Consider the following 22,351-nt stretch of genomic DNA (forward strand, 5'->3'; position numbering starts at 1 on the left):
ACCTCGTGTGTCTTACTGCTCTGTGGGTCTTACTACCTCGTGTGTCTTACTGCCTCGTGTGTCTTACTGTCCCGTGTGTCTTACTGTCCCGTGTGTCTTATCGCCCTGTGGGTCTTACTGCCCTGTGGGTCTTACTTCACCGTGTGTTCATCGCCCTGTGTGTCTTATCGTCTGGTGTCTTATCGTCCTGTGTGTCTTACCGCCTCGTGTGTCTTACTGTCGTGTGTCTTACTGCCTCGTGTGTCTTAACACCCTCGTGTGTCTTATCGCCTGTGTGTCTTACTACCTCGTGTGTCTTACCGTCTGTGTGTCTATCGTCCTGTGGGTCTTACTGCCCTGTGGGTCTTACTACCTCGTGTGTTTACTGCCTCGTGTGTCTTATCAGCTCTGTGTGTCTTACTACCTCGTGTCTTACTGCTCGTGTGTCTTACTGCCCTGTGTGTTTACTGCCCTGTGGTCTTACTACCCGTGTCTTACTGCCCTGTGTGTCTTATCGTCTCTGTGGGTCTTATCGTCTCTGTGGGTCTTACCACTCGTGTGTCTTATCGCTCGTGTGTCTTACTGCCCCTGTCTTACCTCTGTGGGTCTTACTGCCCTGTGGGTCTTACTCCCTCGTGTGTCTTACCGCTTCGTGTGTCTTACTGCCCCGTGTGTCTTATCGTCTCTGGGTCTTATGCCCTGTGGGTCTTACTCACCTTGTGTGTCTTACTGCCTCGTGTGTCTTACTGCCCCGTGTGTCTTACTGCCCCGTGTGTCTTATCGTCTCTGTGTGTCTTACACCCTCTGTGTGTCTTACCACTCGTGTGTCTTACTGCTCTGTGGGTCTTACTGCTCGTGTGTCTTACTGTCCCGTGTCTTACTGCCCTGTGGGTCTTACTACCTCGTGTGTCTTATTGCCTCGTGTGTTCTACTGTCCCGTGTGTCTTACTGCCTCGTGGTCTTACTGCCCCGTGTGTCTTACTGCCCTGTGTGTCTTACTGTCCTGTGTGTCTTACTGTCCTGTGTGTCTTACTGCCCCGTGTGTCTTACTGCCTCGTGGGTCTTACTGCCCCGTGTGTCTTACCTCTGTGTGTGTCTTACTGTCCCGTGTGTCTTACTACCTCGTGTGTCTTACTGCCTCGTGTGTCTTACTGTCCCGTGTGTCTTACTGCCCTGTGTGTCTTACTGTCCTGTGTGTCTTACTGTCCCGTGTGTCTTACTACCTCGTGTGTCTTACTACCTCGTGTGTCTTACTGCCCCGTGTGTCTTACTGTCCTGTCTTACTACCTCGTGTGTTACTACCCCGTGTGTCTTACTGCCTCGTGTGTCTTACTGTCCTGTGTGTCTTACTGCTCGTGGGTCTTACTGCCCCGTGTGTCTTATTGCTCGTGTGTCTTACTTACCTCGTGTGTCTTACTGTCCCGTGTGTCTTACTGCCCTGTGGGTCTTACTACCTCGTGTGTCTTACTGCCTCGTGTGTCTTACTGTCCTGTGTGTTCTCATGTCCTGTGGGTCTTACTGCCCTGTGGTCTTACCACCGTGTGTCTTACTGCCCCGTGTGTCTTACTGCCCTGTGTGTCTTACTGCCTCGTGTGTCTTACGTCCCTGTGGGTCTTACTACCTCGTGTGTCTTACTGCCCCGTGTGTCTTACTGCCCTGTGGGTCTTACTACCTCGTGTGTCTTACCACCTCGTGTGTCTTACTGTCCCGTGTGTCTTACTGCCCTGTGGGTCTTACTACCTCGTGGTCTTACTGCCTCGTGTGTCTTACTGTCCTGTGTGTCTTACTGCCTCTGTGGGTCTTACTGCCCTGTGGGTCTTGCTACCTCGTGTCTTACTGCCCCGTGTGTCTTACTGCCTCGTGTGTCTTACTGTCTCTCGTCTTCGTGTGTCTTACTGCCTCGTGTGTCTTACTGCCTCGTGTGTCTTACTGCCCCGTGTGTCTTACTGCCTGTGGGTCTTACTACCTCTGTGTGTCTTACCGTCCTGTGTGTCTTACTGTCCCGTGTGTCTTACTGTCCCGTGTGTCTTACTGTCCTGTGTGTCTTACTGTCCCGTGTGTCTTACTGTCCCGTGTGTCTTACTGTCCTGTGTGTCTTACAGTTCGTGTGTCTTACTGCCCTGTGTGTCTTACCGCCCTGTGTGTCTTACTGTCCTGTGTGTCTTACTGCCCCGTGTGTCTTACTGTCCTCGTGTGTTTACTGTCCCGTGTGTCTTACTGTCCCGTGTGTCTTACTGTCCCGTGTCTTACTGCCCCTGTGTCTTATCGTCTCGTGTGTTCATCAGCTTCTGTGTGTCTTACTGCCCCGTGTGTCTTATCGTCTCCGTGTGTCTTACTGCCCCGTGTGTCTTACTGCCCCTGTGTGTCTTACTGCCTGTGTGTCTTACTGCCCCGTGTCTTACGTCCCTGTGTGTCTTACTGTCCCGTGTGTCTTACTGCCCTGTGTGTTCACTGTCCCGTGTGTCTTACTGTCTGTGTGTCTTACTGCTCTGTGTGTCTTACCGTCTCGGTGTCTTACTGCCTCTGTGTGTCTTACTGCCCTGTGTGTCTTACTGTTCTGTGTGTCTTACTGCCTGTGTGGCTTACTCCCCGTGTGTCTTTATGCCCCTATGTCTTACTGCTCGTGTGTCTTACTGCCCCGTGTGTCTTATCGCCCCGTGTGTCTTACTGTCTCATATGTCTTACTGCCCGTGTGTCTTACTGTCTCATATGTCTTACCGCCCCGTGTGTATCATTGCCCTGTATGTCTTACTGCCTGTGTGTCTTACTGCCCGGTCTGTCTTGCTGCCCCCGTGTGTGTGTGTGTTACTGCCCTGTGTCTTACTGTCTCATATGTCTTACTGCCCCGTGTGTATCATTGCCCTGTATGTCTTACTGCCTCGTGTGTCTTACTGCCCGGTCTGTCTTGCTGCCCCCTGTGTGTGTGTGTCTTATCGCCCGTGTGTATCATTGCCCTGTATGTCTTACTGCCTCGTGTGTCTTACTGCCCGGTCTGTCTTGCTGCCCCCGTGTGTGTGTGTCTTACTGCCCCGTGTCTTACTGTCTCATATGTCTTACTGCCCCGTGTGTCTTACTGTCTCATATGTCTTACTGCCCCGTGTGTTATCATTGCTCTGTATGTCTTACTGCCTCGTGTGTGTTACTGCCCGGTCTGTCTTGCTGCCCCTGTGTGTGTGTGTCTTACTGCCCCGTGTGTCTTACTGCCCGTTTGCCTTACATCCTCATGTGTTTTACTAACTCGGTTGTCTTACTGCCTTGACGAGAGATCTTACTACCGTACATCGTGTCTTTTATCCCCATATGCCTCACCGTCTGGACAAGAGATCTTACTGCGCCGTGTCACACCGCCTTACCTAACACACTCTCCTGCCTGTGTGTTTTACTGCCCCGTTTGTCTCAGTGTCACGTCCAAGGCTCTCACTCTTTATTCTTCCGTGTTGGTGTGTGTGTGTGTGTGTGTGTGTGTGTGTGTGTGTGTGTGTGTCAGGCTCTTCCTGCCCTGTGTGTTGGTATCCACATGACACACAGACGCCTACACGGTCGTCGACAAGCGGACGCGACACTTAAGACAACATACATGAGCGTTAATGTTTACATACATGCAAGTATGTGGACGTGGGAAGGAGGGTATACACACATGGGGGGTACAGGCACGGGGACACCACCTCGCAGGGAAGGACAAACGAGGGTACCAGGGGTAAACGGTAACAACAATATTGAGTCGATAGGTCAAGGGCAGGCGGCGACTCTCTTGTTGTGTGTGTGTGTGTGTGTGTGTGTGTGTGTGTGTGTGTGTCCTCCTACACAGACTTCTTCCTGAAGCGGAAATCTCCCTCCCAGAATCTCAATGTGGCTTTAGACCATCCCATGGCGCCACTGACATGATCTTTGCTGCCCGTCAGATACAGAAAAAGTGCAGAGGACAGCGTCGTGATTTGTAAATGGCCTTCATCGACCTTATCAAGGCCATCGACTCGGTCAACAGGGAGGTCTTTCAGGACCCTCCATCGTTTTGTGTGCCCACCAAAAGTCATCACCATTGTAAGGCAACCTCACGATGACATGAACGGCAGTGACCTGCACAGTGCCACCCAGTCTGAGTCCTTCCCCCTCCATACGAGGGTAAAACTATGATGCGTACAGGCACCAACTCCCTTTTCCATTTTCTTGACTTCCTTCCTTCTGTGCCAGTGCCAATTTAGCTGGATGAAGGGACTTTTCAACATAAGACGACTCCAGGCAGGAACAAAGGTTTCGGCCGCTTCCATCACTGAACTTCAGTATCCCTATAAAGCTACTCAGGGTCTGTCAGACCCAACGCTTCTCGATATTTACTTGTTCTACAACTGCGTGGGTCCCTGCATTCCTGTATTTTCAGTTCTTGTTCAGACATCGCCGAAGCTGGGTACGTCACTCTGTAGGAAGCCAGTGGTCTGCAGACCCCTAATATTATGTCCTTATATTGAATAGTTTTTGTGTTATGTTGATAATAGTAGAAATGTCTTCTTTTTTCATATCTATTTTCATTTTTTTTTCTTTTTTTTCTTTACAATACTCACTTCCAATTATGTTTTCTTTATTATTATATCTTAATAGGGTAAAGTAAAGCTTAAAGTTCATAAACTGTTAGATGCGAGGGTAGTTAAATCGCTACGGAAACGTGAGGGTAGTGTTCAAGTGGTATGCAGACGACCTCACCCTTGTCGCTCACACTGAAGTGACCTACAGGAGATCCTGATCCTCCTAATGTTACCCACTTTCAGTACCTTGGTCTGCCACCTGTGTGTGTGTGTTTCTCAGACTTCTCAACACCCCTATTCTAGTAGTTTCCTCTTCACCAGGTTAACTAACCAGCTACATTTTTTTTTATCTCAGTATTACAACGTCTTACTATTTACGTCCCGTCGATTCCGGATCTGTCTACCACCACCACTACTACTACTACTACTACTACTACTATTACACACACACACACACACACACACACAGACACACACACACACACACACACACACACACACACACACACACACACACACACACACACACACACACACACACACTCATTATCTCTGTTCATGGTATATTTTCAGCCTTCGGGTTGTCATGTTTTCTTAATAAACCGTTTATTATTATTATTATTATTATTATTATTATTATTATTATTATTATTATTATTATTATTATTATTATTATTATTATTATTATTATTATTATTACACATCTCTAACCCCCAGCCCGCTGACTTTGGTTATGTGATTTCACAGCATCTTTTTTTTTCCAACCCAATGACATTATTTCCCTTCATTTTGATCTCTTTCCTTCCAATACCTTTCCGTCAGCCAATGTCCATCTATCCTCTTCTTTATATTTAACTTCCTTCCATCTCTCTCAAAGTTTAATAATACAAAAACACCGAAGTAGAGTCACTGGACAAATGAAGTACCTCCTTAAAGCACTAACGTATAATGTACCACCGTGTAAATTCTTCATTACCCTGCCTGTAATTGCGGGGCAGGTTTTTTTTTCAGTCCTGCCTCTGTCTATTTGTCAGTCTTCCCCCATTACAAGTCAAGAACGGTCTTGCGGGTTTGCACCAAACTTGTTAGGTTCGATCAACGAGTGAGAAGGTCCACATGATAAATATTTTGTGCAAATCGTGTCAAAATTTACCAAGTACTGCAAGAGTAACATCATGATATTGTTGGAAAAATTTAATAATGGTTTTCCAGGTAAATTGGAGTTTTTAGTTAAGAATCATGTATCTGAAATTAAGTATTTTGCTAATAAAAAAGTTCGAGAAACGAGTCCGTCATCTACTGATTCTTTTCGTAATCAGTATATTAACACATCCATCAGCAGTAACGTTGGTCGATATTCATATTAATATCCTTTCCATCTCTTTTGGATGAGTCTTCGTTGAATCAAACTCTTCTGTTGTCAGTTCGATTCTATATGTTGGTGGGAGGGTTGGCGTAGTGACTTGCCGTCCAGGAAGAGTGTAACAGGCTATGCCTGGCTTTACCGCGGGTGTATAGAGAACTTCTGAACGGAACTGTACATGGTGCATAAGTAAACGGATTTAATTTTACAATACTGTAAGCATTTTAAATATTTATGAATTTTACGGCCTCAAGCTCCCTCAATATAGAAAACGTGTAATTGTCTAGAGAACGATTTTTTTAGCGTAGACTCCTGAAATAAGCCATATACTTTATATTCTTAACATCCATTGCATAAACATATATGGAAGGAATCCGCATTTTTGTATTTTTGCCCAACCGTACCGATGATTTACATATTATTGTTTTTACACAGAAATGAGGTATATAAGACCCTTGTGTGCTTATGCATGCACATCTTTTTTATTCTTGAAGCTGTATAGGAAATGGAAAATTGTTAAATGGAGTCTTCACAAGTACGTGGTGTAGATTAACATGCTCTTTCTCTATTGGAATATAGAAGATATTTTAGTGTTCAGCGCATACGAACGCGGAATTCTCTCCCAGATCATGTTGTATCTCTAACTAATATGGGTAATTTTTTTTAGCAAAAATTTTAATTAACAAATTTTGTTGTACACGCAGGGATAATATGAATTCCGTTGTGGGATATGAAAGTACTGATTTTTTGTGGGGTGAAAAATGGATATATATGTAACGGCTTTTACCTTGACGCCATACTCCCACACCCTCAGTACCTCTCATCGCTCCTTTTTCATGCATCTCCTTACCTTTGACTATATTTAGGGAAGAAGTGAAAAGTCAGGTATCTGTTATTCCTCTTGCGCTTTCTGCACATCACACACTAGTGGTCGTGTTGTTTGGGGTCCCCGTCCTACACGTCACGAATGTAAACAAACAGACGGGAGACATCTGCAGGGTTCTTGTTCAATACTAGGGATCAACTGGGAATCCATAAAAGAACTACTTCCGCATTGTGTCTTTCTTGGTCTTCCTGCGTTGTTAAAGTCAGTTCAGTTAAAGTCATGTTCGCATTAACAGCTGAGTCGACTAGGGTGCCCAGGACACGAGGAAAAAATCCTCAGAAAAGATGGCGAGCACTGTACTACTACCGCGTATCTCATTCAATGATTTCAAATTCAATTTGTAAGACGAGCCTAATCAGACTTCATTGTACGCCGTTAGCGACATACGTGCAATGAATCATCAAGATTCACTAATAATACATAATATGATTAAGTCATTAGTAGCCTACTCCACGGGCCGGACGAAAGTAGTACTTATATTAACTTGCTGAATTTGATGAAAGTTCTGTTTTATTTATTTCATCATAACTGTAGAACAAAAAACAATTTAAAATCATGTAGATGCTTTGAAATTCACGTATGTGATCACCATGTATTTTGTCATTCGGGCGTGACAATTCCAACCATTGCATTAATTATCGTCGGTTAATATCTACATTATGTTGTATTATATTTTACTGTCATAAAGTAAAGTGTCAGAATCTAATGAAATTGTAACATGATATACACAACTTGCAGTTATTATCTTTACTTGATAATAAACCAAGATTAAAACTGCCATGAATTAAAAGACAGCAAGAATACCGTAACTTTAAGTCGCCCTAATCTATTTCAAGCTACTTGAATGAATGAATGAATAAAGGCTAATGACAGGGGGGAAGGAGGTTCAGTGGAAGTTTAAGGGGAGGATGGAAGGTTTTTTAGTTTAACAAATTTATTGACAAAGCTTGGAGTACAGTTTACCTATTCTGAGTAATTCAGTCAGGTCTTGACACTGAGGGAGGTATCACTTCTCACTGCCACGCAGGACAGAGGTTCATACACAAAGGAATAGATCATATTCACTCACAGTATACTGTATATAGGTCAGATTCATGTGGGTTGATGTCGCTGTTCACTGCCATGCAGGACAGAGGTTCGTACACAAAGAAATACATCATATTCATTAGCAGTATATATACCTGTAGGTCAGAGTCATGTGGGTGATGTCACTGTTCACTGCCATGTAGGACAGTGATTCATATACATTGGACGTCATATTCTAATTGAAGACTAATCAGTGTGGGCTAGCAAATTTTGGATAAACAGCAAGAATGTCCTCAAGCACCCCTGATTCAATGTAGTAATTACAAAGTTCAGGCACCAAGTAGACTCTGTCGTCTCTAGATATTTGCTTCTAACCCAATGACTGTGGTACTGGCAATCCACCAGATGGTGTCGTCAGGCTGACGGCCTGGCTGGAACAATGACAGGATCCCAGCTGGGACATCTCTTCATCCGGCATACACAAGTTGACGAAAGGGCATGCTAGCAGTGGCACTATGTCATTCTCTCCATCGGGTTTCTCTGCGTCAAGCATTACAGGGATGAGCCAGCAGGGGGTGCAACGCTGTCGCCATCCTGGACAGGCTTTGCTACTTTCTGACTGCTTACTGACCTCCATGGTCGTCTGTTCTCCCTCTAGTGTGTGATTGGCAGAGGTATGACTCAAATGGGGAAGTCTAGTGACCCACTAGCAGGATTTTGCTAGACCTGCAAATACTGGGTTTACGTTTGGCTGGAAGTGAGATCAGCATAAAATATCGCGAGGTCATTAGACCAGAGGCGGTGTACGCACCCTTAAGATTATGATTACCCATAACCCTCAGGTATCTCACGTAAATCCCAACTCGACCATATATTGTGAGACAATGTGACATCCAACAAGGGGGGGAGGGAGGTCTAATTCTTCCCTAATCTGAATGTCTAGAAGTGAATATGATTTACTCTAACATCATTACATCTTTAAATGCCTTCATGCTATTATGCATCACAGTGCCTGTCTCGTTAATCCGAAAGTAACTCATGCAGGATAGTGAGAAAGAAGCTATAGAATATAGATGGTTATGTCATAGAACAGGTATCATTACTTTCCAATACATGCTACGGTGTAATAGTAGTGGACAGGTCACTAGGGAAGGTCTTTACAGAAATCCATCTCTATATATCATTGCTGCACTAATCTCTAATAACTAAATACTAACAGAAAGGCAGGGGAAGGCAGGAAGATGGGCAGGGGTGTGCAGCAGGGGAAGGGACATGAGGTAGAGGAGTCTGGTTGGCCGTGAGTGAGGGGGAAGAGGAAGGGCTGGAGTCCGGGGTTGGGGTGAGGTATTGGTGCTGGGGTGTGAGTGTGGGGGGAAGAGGCTGGGCACGTGACGTTGCCCAAGAGGTGAGGGTGTCAGGCGGAGGGAGTGGAGCAGGTGGCGGGGCGGAGCAGGGTGGGGTTGGTGGCAGGGCAGGCGGTTTTTTATTTATTTTTTTTTGTAGAGAAAGGAGGAATGAAGGAAGATTAGAGGTGGGGGAAGGAAGTTATAGTTCGGAAATTGAAGAAATTTAGGAGGTAAGAGAGGGCGGGCTGACCCCTAGCTGCTAATAGTGTGTTAGGGTTGTGTCATGGGTTAGTTATTGTCTGTCCGTACAGGCATTAGACAGCCTACCCTGTCCCATTTATGGGTGTTTTAAGGCCTTATTTAATATTCCGCCGACCCTACTGGCGGATGCTGGTCTAGGGAGGTTGTCTATTGCCTGGCCGTGTAGATAGGGGCAATGGACCTTGAGATTTCGTAATTTTTGGGAACCATGTATGGTTGTTGTCGCTATCTGGTGGAGTCTTTGAAGGAGTTCTTGCTCTGATCGTTCTATCTGCCAGATTAATAATAATAATAATAATTAACGGTTTATTGAAAGAGCTGGTAGCCAGAAGGCTGCCAGTGTGCAACTGCTGGTTGATGGGTTTCATTCTCAGGTCTATGTATCTCGGCTGTGGTTCTGGTGAGGGGTATCTTTCACCTGTGACGTATCTTAAGGATTCATTTTGGACCACCTGTAATTTTAATATTTGAGTGGTGCTCATAGTATAAAGAGGTATTGCTGGGTAAGTTAATATCGGTGTGATGAATGATGTCAGGGCAGTTTTATTTTCTGGAAGCGCTTTGTATAGTTTTCAGCTCTCTTCTTGCTTTTCCTTCCTGCTGTGTACATGATGGGAGTAACCTGTCGTGGATATATGCAGGCCCAGGAGGGTGCCTCTGCTTTTGTATTCTATCTGGGCATTATTGGTTATTAATGGATGGGTTTTCCTTCTGCATAAGGGTATCACTGTGAATTTCGGGAGACTGGTTTGGATTTTCCATTGTTTTTCGTAGTTATTTACCCTTTCTAATTCCCGCCTGTTGTTGTCGACCTGTAACGCTCGCGATTTTCTTTGATGTGTTGTTATTTGAGTGATGTCATCTGCATACATAATATCTTCGTTACCTATTCTAGTGGTAGGCGGGGTGTCACTTGTTTAAATAATATTTAGGATGGGGGAGAGGACGCTTCCCTGAGGGACTCCACTCATGAGTGGGAAGGTCTCTCCTGTATGTTGTCCTACCCTCAGTCTAGCATTTCTGCCGTCAAGAAAATTGCAAAGCAACTTTTCAATGTTGGTGGGAAGTCCGAGTTGGAGGATCTTATATTTTAGACCGTCGTGCCAGACTTTGTCAAATGCCTTCGCTACATCCCGGAGAGTTAGATTACACTGTCTACCACTCGCCGCGGCTCTGGCTATGTTTTCACATGCCAGGGCTATCGCTGTTGTGGTGGACTTCCCTTTCCTGAAACCGAATTGTCTGCAGTTGAGTCTGTTTGTTGTTTCCAGGTGATTTCTCAGACGGTTATTGATGATTTTTTCTAGTATTCTTCCAGGTACTTCGAGGAGGGAGATCGGTCTGTAGTTTAGTGGGACGGCGGGGTTCTTTCCTTGTTTTGGTGTTAGGGTAATAATGGCCTCTTTGAATTTAGTTGGGAAGTAACCCGAGGCCAGGCAAGCGTTCATTGTGGTTCTCAGTCTCTCCATGGCCGGGTTGTTTATGTGGCTGAGGATCTCCTTGGTGATGCCTGAATAACCAGGGGCTTTATTTTTGGTATTGGAGATGGCTGTGTTGAGTTCTTCCGAGGTGATTGGTTTGGACAATGGGCTGTCCACTCTCAGATCCTCCCATATGATTTCAGGGGAAGGCTGAGTGCGGTGTGTCTGGCCCCGGAGTTCATCAAGGACGAGCTCCTCGTGGGTACCATCGAATTCCCTATTCTCTTCATTTGTGATTCGGAAGATGTTCTTCCATATGTCCCTGAATATGGGTTCTTTGTCTTGGGTGGTGGGGCGGGCAGGGTGCCTGCCCCGTCCCCTCAGCCCCATAGCTGGTCATCTCGCAGTATATTCATCAAGCAGTATGATAGCTTCAAAACACATTAACATCAAATTCAACCTCAATATTCTCTCAGTAAACTCAACAGAAAAAAAATCACTTTCTAACACTTATTATTTATCAATACAAAATAAATATGTTGTGTTAAAACTACGTATGGTAAGAATGGTGAGTGGTTAGGCACGTGGGCAGATATTTTATTGGAATTAGTTAATTTTACCGCCACACCACCCCGATAAGTACTGTACTGCGGTGTCCCTCAGGACTCTTTTAGTTTAAAACTCGGATTGAAACATGACGACCCTCTTCAAGGGAAGATGTTGTTTAATAATACGGGCGTCAGGCTTTTTGGCGGGACTTTCAGCTCTAAACTCATTGTACTGTTACAACACATCTCTGTCCCCCCAAAGTGTTACTGTCACTCACACGACACATCTCTGCCCCCAAGGTGTTACTGTCACTCACACGATACATCTCTGTCCCTCAAGGTGTTACTGTCACTCACACGACATATGTTTGTCCCCCAGGTGTTACTGTCACTCACATGACACATTTCTGTCCCACAAGGTGTTACTGTCACTCACACGACACACTTCTGTCCCCCAAGGTGCTGCTGTCACTCACATGATTCATCTCTGTTACTGTCACTTACAATAATATGGCGAGTCACTTAAAGCCACTTATGAATATGAATATTAACTCTTTAATTTAGTGTTATGATGTTAAATACTTGTACTGTTTTGTGTACGTGTTCAAAGTGTGGTTGATATGTAGCTGTTGTTTTTTGTCTCTAGAGTTATAAGAGGTATCTTTATGTTGTCATTAACTGTTTGTTGGTTATAGGAACAGAATTTTGGGAGTGAATGATAGTTTAACGATCTACGGAATCTTCTCAAATGTTTACATGTAGGATATGAAGGAAGGAAGGAAGGAAGGGGGGAGGGGTCGCACTCTTCGTCAAGGATACATGAAAATGCTGTATTAATAATTCAATAAAGGGTGAAATAGGAACCGAGTCTGTGTGGGTAGAAATCACGGAAGGAAGAGAAAAACTAATTATGGGAGTGATTTACAGGCCCCCAAGTCTTGGCAAAGAAGCAGCTCAGCCCATATGGCAGGAAATGAGTAGGGCAGCAAAATAAGAACATAAGAACATAAGAACATAAGAACATAAGAACATAAGAAAGTGGGATACTGCAGGAGGCCGACTGGCCCATACAGGGCAGATCCCTTTCACACCCATCCCAGCACTTCCATGTGCCTATCCAACTTCGTCTTGAAGCTCCCTAGCGTCCCCGATCCTACTATAGCACTCGGTAGCCTATTCCACATATCCACAACTCTATTACCAAACCAGTACTTGCCTATATCCTTTCTGAATCGGAATTTATCTAATTTAAAGCCATTTGTTCTAGTTATTTCGTTATTACTGAGCTTCAGAACATCTTCCATTTTACCCTTGTTAATCCCACTTACCCACTTGTACACCTCTATCATATCTCCCCTAACTCTACGCCTCTCTAATGAATGTAAGCCTAAGCTTTTCAGTCTTTCTTCATATGGAAGGTTTCTAATATTATGGATCATTTTTGTCATTCTTCTTTGTACTCTCTCCAAAGAATCTATGTCCATTCTATAATAATAACAACCTATGCATTGTGGGGGATTTCAACTTCAGAAATATTGACTGGGACAACATTGTAGGCGACTATGAATCTGAGACTTCCTAGACGCAGTACAGGAAATTTTTTTGAAACAACTAATTACAGAACCTACTAGAGGTGACAATATATTAGACCTAGTATTAACAAATAAAGAAAATATTATCAGAGATGTCACAGTAAGGGAAGAACTAGGTAACAGTGATCACAGAGAAATCAGGTTCAACCTAAATTGGGAAACGAAAAACAATGACAATATGGTCAGAGACCCAAACTTTCGGTTGGCGGATTATCAGGGGTTAAGAAGGTACCTAGGTGAGGTCACCTGGGAACAGTCACGTCAGTCCCCAGTAGGAAGGGGTGAGGTCATAGATGACACAACAATTGATCATGACTATAATATATTCACTAGTATACTACATAGAGCACAAGAACAAAATATACCATACAGAAAAATTAGGTCAAATAAGAATGAGCCAAGGTGGATGACCAGAAAACTTAAACATGACATAGGAATAAAGAAAGGAATATATAAGAAATTAAAGGGAGGGGAGAAGCAGCTCAGAAATAGGTATAATGAACTATCTAGGAATGTTAAGAAAAATGTAAGGAAAGCAAAGAGAGACTATGAAATCAAAATAGCAAGAGAATCCAAGGCGAATCCCAAGGGATTTTTCCAGGTCAAGGACAAAGTTGGGCCTTTAAAGTCAGGGAGGGGAGAAGTGATAAATGGCAGTGAAGAAATAAGCAAATCATTGAACAGCTACTTCTTATCAGTTTTCACAGAAGAAATTTGTGATGAAATTCCAGAGTTGGAACTGATATTTAAGGAAAAGGAAGAAGAGAAATTAAAGAATATCACTATCAGAAAAGAGGATGTTCTTAAGAAGATAAATAAACTAAAGAAAACAAAATCCCCAGGGCCGGATGAAATTTTCCCCCGAGTCTTGAAAGAGTGTAGGGAACAGATTAGCGGACCCCTCGTAAACTTATTTACAAAATCATTAGACACTGGAGTTGTGCCAGACTTGTGGAAACAGGCAAATGTAGTACCCATATTCAAAAAGGCAGACAGAGCATCAGCGTCAAATTACCGGCCGATCAGTTTGACATCAGTAGTGGGGAAATTTCTTGAATCAATTATAGGAGATAACATCCGATCGCATCTAGAGATATGATAGAAGTATTTAAGTGGGTGAAAGGAATCAATAAAGGGGATATAGATAAAGTTCTTATAATATCCGAGCAGGATAGGACTCGGAGCAACGGATTCAAGTTGGATAAGTTTAGGTTTAGGAGGGAGATAGGAAGAAACTGGTTCACAAATAGGGTGGTGGACGAGTGGAACAAGCTTAGCAACTTTGTAGTAAGTGCGGGAACTCTGGAAAGTTTCAAAAGGAGGCTAGATAGATTCATGGATGATAGAGAGTGGTAGTAACTCTCGACAGGAGCTGCCATGCACAGGCCAACCGGCCTATTGCAGACTCCTTATTTTCTTATGTCCTTCTTATGTTCTTATGGGTTTACAAAGGGAAAATCTTGTCTAACAAATCTGCTGACGTTTTTTAGGAAAGTCTTCGAGGTAGTAGATAATGACGAAAATTACGATGTTATTTACTTAGACTTTAGCAAAGCATTTGACACAGTACCGCATCAGAGGCTTCTGAGAAAAATTAAGGCTCATGGTATCGAGGGGAAAGTTTTAAATTGGATAAAATCATGGCTCACCGATAGAACGCAGAGGGTCAGCGTAGATGGTGTTAAATCTGAGTGGGGCCGTGTAACCAGTGGGGTTCCCCAGGGGTCAGTACTAGGCCCACTCTTGTTCATAATCTACATAAACGAACTAGATACTGGGATCAGCAGTGACATAAGCAAGTTTGCGGATGACACCAAAATAGGGCGCCAAATTAATTCAGGGCAGGATGCAAATGCATTACAGGAGGATCTAAATAAACTGCAGGGGTGGTCTGAAAAATGGCAAATGAAATTCAACACCAGCAAGTGCAGCGTACTTAATATTGGAAGAACAAATACTTATAATGTATACAGCCTTAACAACATCAACCTCGAGAAGTCGACTTGTGAAAGAGACCTAGGGGTACTTGTAAGCCCGGACCTACGGCCTAGAAAACAGTGCGTTAATGTTCGAAATAAGGCAAACAGACTATTGGGTTTTATATCTAGAAGTGTAAGTAACAAGAGTGCAGAGGTCTTATTGCAACTATATCTTGCACTAGTCAGGCCGCACCTCGATTATGCGGTTCAGTTCTGGTGCCCCTATTATAGAATGGATATAGATTCACTAGAGTCGGTGCAGCGAAGAATGACAAAAATGATTCCGGGACTTAGAAACCTTCCATATCAGGATAGGTTAAAGAAACTTAACTTGCATTCCCTAGAAAGACGAAGAGTGCGGGGAGATATGATAGAAGTATTTAAGTGGGTGAAAGGAATCAATAAAGGGGATATAGATAAAGTTCTTATAATATCCGAGCAGGATAGGACTCGGAGCAACGGATTCAAGTTGGATAAGTTTAGGTTTAGGAGGGAGATAGGAAGAAACTGGTTCACAAATAGGGTGGTGGACGAGTGGAACAAGCTTAGCAACCTTGTAGTAAGTGCGGGAATTCTGGAAAGTTTCAAAAGGAGGCTAGATAGATTCATGGATGATAGAGAGTGGTAGTAACTCTCGACAGGAGCTGCCATGCACAGGCCAACCGGCCTATTGCAGACTCCTTATTTTCTTATGTTCTTATGTTCTTCAAACGGTTTAAACAGTAGCTGTATTATGCTGTCTTACGCGTAATACTTCATACGCGTTTTTGGTATCAAATTATATTATTTCGTTTCCTGGATCAAACTGTGTGCGGTATTTCATTTTCAGTAAATTTCTACAGCTGAAAAATTAGGATGTCACTGCCTGATAACATCGAACTTGTATTAGTCACTGAAATGGTGCTTTAGTTACATCACCAACCGGAGATGACATCATGTATGAATAACGCCAACCGGATAAGGATTGATGAAATCTTGTTTAGATGGTTATTATCAGATAACAGCGCCAATAATCCTTGATCTGGTCAGTCACATCTGATCTCTGGCACCGCAATCGGTCTTAATTCATAGTGACAGGTCTCATGGTCCAAAACCCGACACTTCAACAGCACCTCTGTAGCAAGGTCAATGAACACTCACGATTCAACAGACCGACTAAACGTGTTTCCTCTCCACCTTAGTAGTCGCATCTTCTACAGTATGCTCTTCCCTCAGTGGTAGACATCTCCTATTATTACTTTTCAGATTATTTTACTTGAGCGTTATTCACCTGCTGCTTCAACAATCCTCTCTTCTCTACTGTGAAAGTGTTCCCTTCCGTCCCCGCAACAGGAAAGAATCAGAAACTGTATCTCAACGTATCAGACCAAGATGAATGATTGCTGATAGGCGTCACATATCTACCCAGGCTTCAGCTGATCTCCGTGATGTCAGCTGATCCTCATGACGTCATCCTCGTGATACAACGCACACATGTGATTCATGACGCAGGCTCGTACTCTTCTTACTGAGTTGACCTTTGACCTTGATAGATGATACACAATGTCCGGGAGTGAAATATTATCTATGTACAGGATTCTTTTCTGTTGCTGAATGTCGACAAAGTAAACATCACTTGCAATACTTCAATGTTAAGTGGTTATAGTCATGGCCAGCATCTCATTAGTGTTTGCTAGTATGTTATATCAACCGTGCGTCAGAGACCTGAAATGCCCCTCTATGGATATGTCTTTTTACATTGTCTTCTGCGCTGAGTGGAAATGTTTGTCTTAACACCCGGGCTCTGGTTTGCTTCTTCGCCAATAGATTCTTATTTTAGCGTGTACCTGTTATATGTCCATGAGTTCAGTACTGTATCTCTATACCAGTGTCATCTGTTTACTGGTCGCTATTTTTATGAACGTTTATTGCTCCGTAGACCTTTAATATAAACGTGTTACTGCGTTTACGCCGATTGTAACGACGTAGTGCTGTAAATGTCTTCGCTGTGTCAGTCTGGAGAACATTAGTGTTGTTTTTAATGTTATTTATTAGTGTTCTTGCGTATACTCGTGTTACCTGTGTCCTGTTGCATATATCTGCATATCTCTGAGCACTCATAATATATTGTTACAGTGTTCACCTCTAAGACAATTGGGTTTTTTTTATGTCGCTGTCGTAATTAGTAAACAGGGTCTTATAAACTTGAAAACTATAGGCATGGTGATCCATTGTAATGAACGCAGATGCTACAAGGAAACTCTCTTGCTGTTTTATCGTGTTAGACATGTCAAAATTGGCCAAAATTGATATAAAGTTTGTTACTCTATTCCTTCTATTTCCAAAGTTATAACTGCTTCAGTGTTTTCCAATGCACACTGGGGCCATTTTTGGATTTGGCGACTGTTTACCATCTAAAAAATCTACCTGTGTCAGTTTGTGATGCCTAATGGCCATACAACTCAAATCAAGCCTTAAACTTCGACCACTTGCTATTTCCTCTTTAAGATTTTCGAAGGGGGAGACTACTTCCCCTCGGAGAGGGAATGATTGAGCCTTGACCAAAGGTCTGACCTTGTCGGAAAAGTGTAGAGTAGTATGAAAAGAGTCCTATCACGTGTTGTAGAGCAGGTAAGTCTTTCGGAATTGGCAATTCCTTCAAAGGACGCAAGCGATCGGCGTCTGGCTTGAGAGTACCATGTGATTTGGTGTAGCCCAACAAGTCAATGGACGTTGCTGAGAAGACAGATTTGTGTTCATTGAAGGTGAATTTTGACTTCTTTGCTGCCTCAAGGAATTTGGACAGATTTCCATCGTGCTCCTGTTGAGACGAACCGGCGATGGTGATGTCAATGTAAGCGAAAGTACCCAGCAGTTCGTTTCTACGTATGAATTCATCGATGGTTCGTTGGATACAAGCCACGCCGTTCGTCACTCTGAACGGGACCCTACGGAACTGGTACAATTCAACGTTCGCCTCATAGGCAGTAAATGGCTTGTCCGTATCCCGTATAAGGATCTGATGGTACGCACTCTTTAGGTCGAGTGTGATGAATATCTTGTAACTAGATAGGTTCGTCACCAAGTCGTCTATCCGGGGCAAGGGATAAGCATCCAGCTGGGTATACCTGTTGATGGTTTGGCTGTAGTCGACAACAAGCCGCTTTTTGTGCCGCTCATTAATAGTGATGAGGACTTGCACCCCCCATGGTGAAGTTCGATTATTGCTAACGACAACATCTTATCGACTTCACCTTGGATGAAAGAATATTCTTTTGTTCTCTTCCAGATGCCATACTACCCTTGGTCAGTTATATGAGCAATATATTGTGGTGAAGGAAGACTAGAGTCGACCTTTTTCTAGGCTTTATTGTTCATATAACTGACCAAGGGTAGTATGGCATCTGGAAGAGAACAAAAGAATATTCTAGTAAGTGAAGGGAACAATACAAATTACTAATATAATATAACCCCAAACAAAATAAAACCCAATGATAAGAAACATAATATATGTACATATGCACACAACAAGATAGAAGACATGGGCTCAAGTGTACAAGTGTAGCATAACTTTATTACACACACACACACACACACACATATATATATATATATATATATATATATATATATATATATATATATATATATATATATATATATATATATATATATATATATAAATCCTAACAGCTGGCCAATCTTCGGTATAAATAACACATTCCATTAATTTCTGCGCTGTACAAAGGACACTATAATATAACGACGAATAGACAGTAAGAGAAGTTTGTAGATCGACGGGCTAATTAATACATACATACATACATACATACATACATACATACATACATATTAAAAGATCCTCCTCAAGAGGCCTCAGTTTCACTCACTTGTGTGTGTGTGTGTGTGTGTGTGTGTGTGTGTGTGTGTGTGTGTGTTATCCAAATTGAGTAAACCTCAAGCCTCCTGAGAAGGATCTCTTAATCCGTATGTTTTCTAGTGTATGTATGTGTACAGTGTGCATGTATTGTATGTATGTATATGTATGTATGTATGTATGTATGTATGTATGTATGTATGTATGTATGTATGTATGTATGTATGTATGTATGTATGTATGTATGTATTTATGTTTATGTTTCCGGTAAAGTGTGAAAATCAGCCATTTTATGCAATGCCAATTTTTTCTCTTTTTTTGTAAAATATGAAGTAAGCTTCTTTAATCCGATCTTTTATATTTTTCCTAGGTATTCTATACATAAGGTAGGGATTATGTTCTTACTAACTCCATGTTACTTGTACTATTCCAGTTGATACTATATGTTACTTAATACTTCCTTGAGATAAATGTACAGTATACGAGTATATCAGGTGCCATTAAGAGAGCTCAGGTTCACAATTGGCTCAGCCATGTCAATATTGTTATTATTATCCACTCTGTATCTGTATTTTTATGGTTAAATAATCTGATTCAGTATCTATATATATCAATATATAAAATGCGTAAATGGGCTTAGGAAAAGCATTAAAACGTTAGGTTAGGTTAGGTTAGGTTAGGTTAGGTTAGGTTAGGTTAGGTTAGGTTAGGTTAGGTTAGGTTAGGTTAGGGGAATAAACGTGTATATACAGGTTTCGTTTCACACATTGTCAAAAACAAACCTGGTAATATATAAAATGTCTAGGGAAGGTGTACGAGATGATTGGTATTATACTTTGCCTTAAAGTTTTAGGCATTTTATAAAATGCCTAATAATTCTACACGACACCGGATTTCACTCATTACCGGTAACATACAGTATATAGTAAATAACCCTGCGATCTAGTTATTTCTCTTTCTGTTCATTCATCGTGTGTGTGTGTGTGTGTGTGTGTGTGTAATGCTGATCATGGTACTCATAGTTTATCATCACGTCAACGTTGATCTTTGCTTCAATAACATTTTCTATCCGGGATGAATATGCTGATGCTTTATAACAAAACTTGTATGAAAATCTCCAAAAATGCCTTTGGCGTCTTCATGCCCACCCATTAACGTAATATAATACCTACTGTACTGAGAACTACAGTGACCCACACCCACTCTACGTTAACTCTCCAAAGCTGTCTGTACGATTCAGTTACATGGGCAGCCGTCTCTTGGTCCATCTGCCTACAATTGCAAGCTTCAGTTTAATATCTCTCTCGCTTATCTTAGTTTCTGCTTCCATTACTAACTTGAGGCATCACCCTCAGAATATCCAACTTGTGGGCCCCTAAGAAGCGACGCCAACAATACTCACCTGCCTCAGGCCCTCAACTTTCCTCCAGGCCGTACACACCACGGGACGACGATGATGACGATGGTGACAATGGCATCGGCAGGCAGACCAGGGAACGTGTAGCACTGATGGAGCGGCAGTCCCGAGTGAAGGTATGTCAAACAGCCCGCGTCCATAGAAGACCAATTGTTTTAGTGGCAAAATTAAGAAAACCTTTTTTCTGTGCCTTCCTATCTGTGTGAAACATTTTTTTTGTGTGTTAACATTTATGTAGTCTAAACTTTATTTTAACATCTTGGTGGTGACTTATTTTCAAAATTTATCTATGCAAGCAACTTTCTGTAAATTGGCCTTAACCAATGAAAACAATAGTTTCTGGGTCAATGCATTGCCATTTTTTTAACAGAAGTAATTTGCTAGTTGAAAGCGAGTTAGCTTTAACAGTTATTTCATTCAGTGGAGTGCTGTGACAACTTCCTTTTAAGCTAGTAGTGTTTAAACTCACAGAACCTCTATGGAAATGTCTCAGCTTTAAAAATATTGTCTTTTAATCCTAAAATGGAACCAATGTTAAGCATGCAATTCAAGATACATGAATTAACACCGTAGTCACATAAGAGGTAGTTTTAACATAAGTGCTATAGACGGTGCCATCCTTCCTATAACTTGCCTTAATCCAGTGAATATACACGATAAATTGATTATCTTTGAACATATCTGCCCCTGAACAATTGTACAAATAAAATTCACTGCTATAATAATCCTATGGCTGCAGTAATTTTGCCAATCTGGCAGCTGAGATGAGGATGTGACTGATCACTGAAGAATAGTAGTGTCTACCACAGGGAAAAGTGCTGTTTGAACACTACTGGATAATCAATAGTTTTCAGATATGTAAGATGATATATATCAGACTTTTGTTACATTTCACGTGTATATCAGAATACTGTGAAGCTATGCATGATTAACACTGAGCTACACGCAACATGCAACACATCTAAGAGTAGAACACCTTTTTGTTGTTTGCCTATCTCTTGCCCTCCTGTACCCTCGTCTTTGCACCAACACCAAGACTAACAGGAAGACCTCTTCGCTCCTGCGCTCCACCACTACTATGCATCTTCTGACTCGTCCTCCTCCTCTACCTCAAGACTTCTCTCTGCTTTTCTAAGGCTTGTCGCCCTTGTATCACTTCCACATCCACCCCCTTGAGACCCAAATAGCTGTCCTGTAGTCTAGTCCTTTAATAAAATTACATCTCCTTTTCCTTTACCTCCGTCCCTGCCCCAGCCCTCATGTTCCTACCTAGTCCTAAAACCTTAACCACTCAACGACCTCCTCCTTTCCCAACTCAACCACTCGCCCTCATATTCCCTCATTCCCTCCAACATCGTTTCACTTCTGCTTCTGCCTCCCATTAGGCCCCATAACCTCCAGTGTGCCTCCTGCCATAACCGATTCACCATGTCACCCTTCTCAGAGTTTGCACGGCTCCGGCAGAGGGGTTCGGATGCGGCAGAAGACTCGAGTCCAATCTAACCAAAACCCCGTGCCTGTCCTGTTCCGCGAGTCTCTTGTGAAGGTAGTGGCGGCACGTTGCTTTGTGTGCCTGCTCCTGTACGTGTAGTGTGTGTGTGTCTATATGTTTATATTTAATGTATACGAGTAAATATGTGTCTGTCTGTGTGTGTGTGTGTGTGTGTCTGTGTGTGTTTTGTGCGCATAATTATTGTATCTGTCTGTTTACGTTTAAATGGGTGCACACCCGAGATAAGAATATTCCTAACTTCGACTTTCGCCGGGAAATAAATATAGTTGCTAAAAAAAAAGAGCACGTCAGCAACGTCAGCTCCCTTTATGTAGAGGCCTTGACCGTGAGTAGCCTGGCGACCTTTGGTACAACGTGTGAGAAATGTTTATGGAAATATATAATGATTTTTATATGCGTTATAAGTGTGAAGGAGTGCAATGGTCGAATGAATACAGTGCTTACCTTCAGGCTTAAGAGTCATTGTCTAGCGTCCAGGAAACTCCTTGTTCACCCAGCAATGAATGGGTATCTAACTTTACAGTTGGGGAAATGAAAGTCAAATGCAATGTCAACCGTACTATCTTTTTGCGTTCCGTAAAAAGGTTAAGTCTTCATTGCGCTGTATCCACACTTCCCCTAATGGCCCGTCAGGCCTAAGGGAC

General features: G+C 42.7%; 1 protein-coding gene across 1 annotated transcript in view; it reads left to right on the plus strand.

The window, feature by feature from the left end:
• The window catches only part of LOC121867343, an 87,353-nt gene that overhangs the window by 42,360 nt on the left and 22,642 nt on the right, over positions 1-22,351 (plus strand). The window contains 2 exon segments of the mRNA XM_042367268.1: positions 20,133-20,310; positions 21,639-21,740. Of these exon segments, the coding sequence (XP_042223202.1) occupies positions 20,133-20,310; positions 21,639-21,740 (280 nt within the window).

The sequence above is a fragment of the Homarus americanus genome, unplaced genomic scaffold (genome assembly GCF_018991925.1).
Source record: "Homarus americanus isolate GMGI-L3 unplaced genomic scaffold, GMGI_Hamer_2.0 scaffold6317, whole genome shotgun sequence".
In the NCBI taxonomy this organism is placed as follows: Eukaryota; Metazoa; Arthropoda; class Malacostraca; order Decapoda; family Nephropidae; genus Homarus; species Homarus americanus.